Genomic DNA, 2,974 nt, shown 5'->3' with positions numbered 1-2,974 from the left:
GATAAAAGTGTATCACAAAATTGTAGAAAACAATTAAAAAAATCTAAAAAACAGATTTCGGTACTAAAAATTTAAAAGTTAAATTTATGTTTATAATTTTTTTATTCTCCTAAAATCAGAAATTTGATAGTAAGACTTATGTATCCGTAATCAGACCGTGAAATATAATTCTCATATTTTCTATCTCCACATTAAAAAAAATAAGAGAAAATTTCACCCCATTCCCTCCCTTGCGAGATGCTAAAATAATACTCTTTTCCTCTCTATTTATAAAATGTACATTTTTCTCCTTTATAACTTTTAAAAAAACCTATTTTTTAATCTATTTTAAATTTTTTGTATTAAATAATTTTAACTTTATCTTTTTTTTAATTATTTTTTATAAAAATATTTTTAACAAAAAATTTATTTTTTTATCAGAAAAGTGTCATTTTATTATCTCGCATTGAAAAGGTGTAGAATTTTCTCAAAAAATAAACACCTAACCTACCCATAACAGTACACATTATGTTTGTCCATTCCAAAAAAAAAATTAGCCAAATATATAACTCATAACTAGATCTCCATTATTGGGAGATAGATATCTATTTTATAGTAGACATTAAAGTTAAACCCATCAGGGTTGTTGAGGTGAAAAACCAAAAGGGTTACTTCTCTTGGTTTGTAAGTGCTACAAGTTAGTTTAATAGCTCATGGTAATTGGGGAAATTTCTATCGCAATTGATAGGACCTCAAAAAGTGTGTCTATTTTTTCTTTCCAATCGCTAAAGAGTGGTTGAAATCTGGGGAAGTCACTTACCAGAAGCTATAACATAGGAAGCTAAGAACGAAGCTTTCATCTTTCTTCATATTCTCATTCTCTATTCCCATGGAATAAGCAGAGGAGGAGTCAGCAGCACTTGCTACTAGCATCTGCTTCTGGTAATTGCTTTTTGCTTATTAATAACTAAGAAAAAAAATATAATAACATATATAAATCTGACACTGATGACAAGGAATTTTACTTAATTAAAGACACCAAAACATAATTTAAAAAACAAAAGTATATTATGCATGCTTTGCTCAGATGCAGCTACGTGATGCAATCGCAGACTCGTTAAGAGGTTAATGGTGCCGTATTTTTATACCTTTTCTTTTTCGAACAAATAAATACAAATATTTCTAATTTTCTATTACTATTACTACCCAGTAACCAGTGACCACATACACATCCAACAACCACACAAATTAAACAGCGTTTTTATTGTGTCACAGTTTTCCCTTCAATTCAAAATCCACCTGTCCCACCTAGCTAGCTACCCCATCTCTCGCATCTTTTTCCATGATCTCATAGCTTTCTTCTCATGCAATTTTTTTTTACATCAATCTCAATAAATTTGAACTTTCAATCTCGCTAAATTTAAATTTTCTGATTTTTTTTTTTCATGTATAGTTCAAATTTCTGTATGTGCTCGTTTATCATTCAAGTGCACAGATCATCACCACCAGGGTAACAACAACAATAATAATAAAAATCAATTAAGGAATACAAAAGAAACAAAACAATAATCCAGATTTAAAGAACGAAGATATATATAATTATTGAATCCTATTCTAATTTCATGATCCACTATCCACTATCAAGCTAATTAACTAACAACTATATAAACAATACTCCAGGACCTACCCCTTCTTCATCTTATGTAATCGAGCGAGTTAATTAACAAGATCTGATCTATATAAAGCAATCAAGTATAAGGATAAGCAACACACAGCATAATTAGCCACAAAATTAACAACAGAAAAAGGTTTAATTAAGTAGCTACTGAAATGGAGCGGTGAAAATTGGTCATGGTAGCAAGTTAACCAACACAACAAAACAAAACATATATTATATATTAAAATTACAGATTCACGCAGATTAGTAGCTAGTACCTCACCAAACGCAAATTACGCATTTAATTTACAGTTATACAGTGTCGAGCAAGCAAAGCCACTTTAGCCCTCGCCACCACCAAGACCAAGGGTTTCAAGATCAAATCCCAAAACCGCAACTCAAACGGCACCGTTTTTCGTTCTTTGCGCGTTTTTCTTTTCGGTACCTGAATTACAAGGCCAAGCTCAAGGTAAGTGCAGCGTTAACGTCTAATTTCCATGCAAATCCAGAACCGTCGATTATTCTCCAAACATCACAGGGAACCGTCAGATCAGTGTTGCTATCTTCTCTCTGCACCCGTACCCTGCACGTGAACCCACCGCAGTACGGTGCACTCGCAACAGCTGCAGAAACAACGTTCGTCACTAGCCACACTCTTCCCTTTCCCTCGTCACAACCACTACCACCAACCATTCCGTTAAACGCGCCGTTTGTCCACGTCACGTTCCCGTAACCGTCAGATATAAAACCCGGACACGTGTCTTGACTAAGCTTCACTTTCATCGTCTCCTCGTTCGAACTTCCTCTCTCCTTTTGCCACGTGTCCGTCACACACTCCACAGTCAACACCACTACCGATCCCTTCGCCGGTGACGTTGGCTCGCCGAAACCAAACCATGACACCGGCACGGCGTCCTCCTTCACCACCGGAAGTATATCCTCCTTCGGATCCGGAGTCTCCGGAAGCAACGGCAGAGTCACCGCTGGCGACAACGGCGAAACTTTAGCCGAAGCCGACGCTGCGGTTTTCCTCCTCCGACGGTTGCTTCCGCTTCCGTCCTTTGTGTACTTTCTTTTGGCTACTCTTCCGGCGGATCTGGAAAAAGCGTCGCCGCTCTCCGATGAAGAACCGTCGGAACCGGCGACTGGCTTAGGAGCTATAGGACGAAACCTAAGCATTATCTTCTCCATTTTGGACATATCGTAAGCACCGGTTGCATATCTCGTTACACAACAACCACCTTTACCTCCCATTATCAGTGAGTTCTTCCTTTTCTTTTTCTTTTTTATTTCTTACAATTTTTTTTTTTTTTTTTATATTCTTTTTTTGTTGAAAAT

The 2,974-nt window shown here is 36.2% G+C and overlaps 1 protein-coding gene across 1 annotated transcript in view; it reads right to left on the bottom strand.

Annotated features, from left to right (window-relative positions):
- The window catches only part of LOC107613905, an 18,875-nt gene continuing 17,669 nt past the window's right edge, over nucleotides 1,769-2,974 (bottom strand). The window contains exon 3 of the mRNA XM_016316095.2: nucleotides 1,769-2,973. Coding sequence (XP_016171581.2) covers nucleotides 2,087-2,890 — 804 coding nt within the window. The 5' untranslated portion in view covers nucleotides 2,891-2,973 and the 3' untranslated portion in view covers nucleotides 1,769-2,086. The remainder of the gene's footprint in view (nucleotide 2,974) is intronic.

Source organism: Arachis ipaensis, chromosome B08, assembly GCF_000816755.2.
Source record: "Arachis ipaensis cultivar K30076 chromosome B08, Araip1.1, whole genome shotgun sequence".
In the NCBI taxonomy this organism is placed as follows: Eukaryota; Viridiplantae; Streptophyta; class Magnoliopsida; order Fabales; family Fabaceae; genus Arachis; species Arachis ipaensis.
Note: the sequence above shows the minus strand (reverse complement) of the source record. Positions and strands in the feature narration are given on the sequence as shown.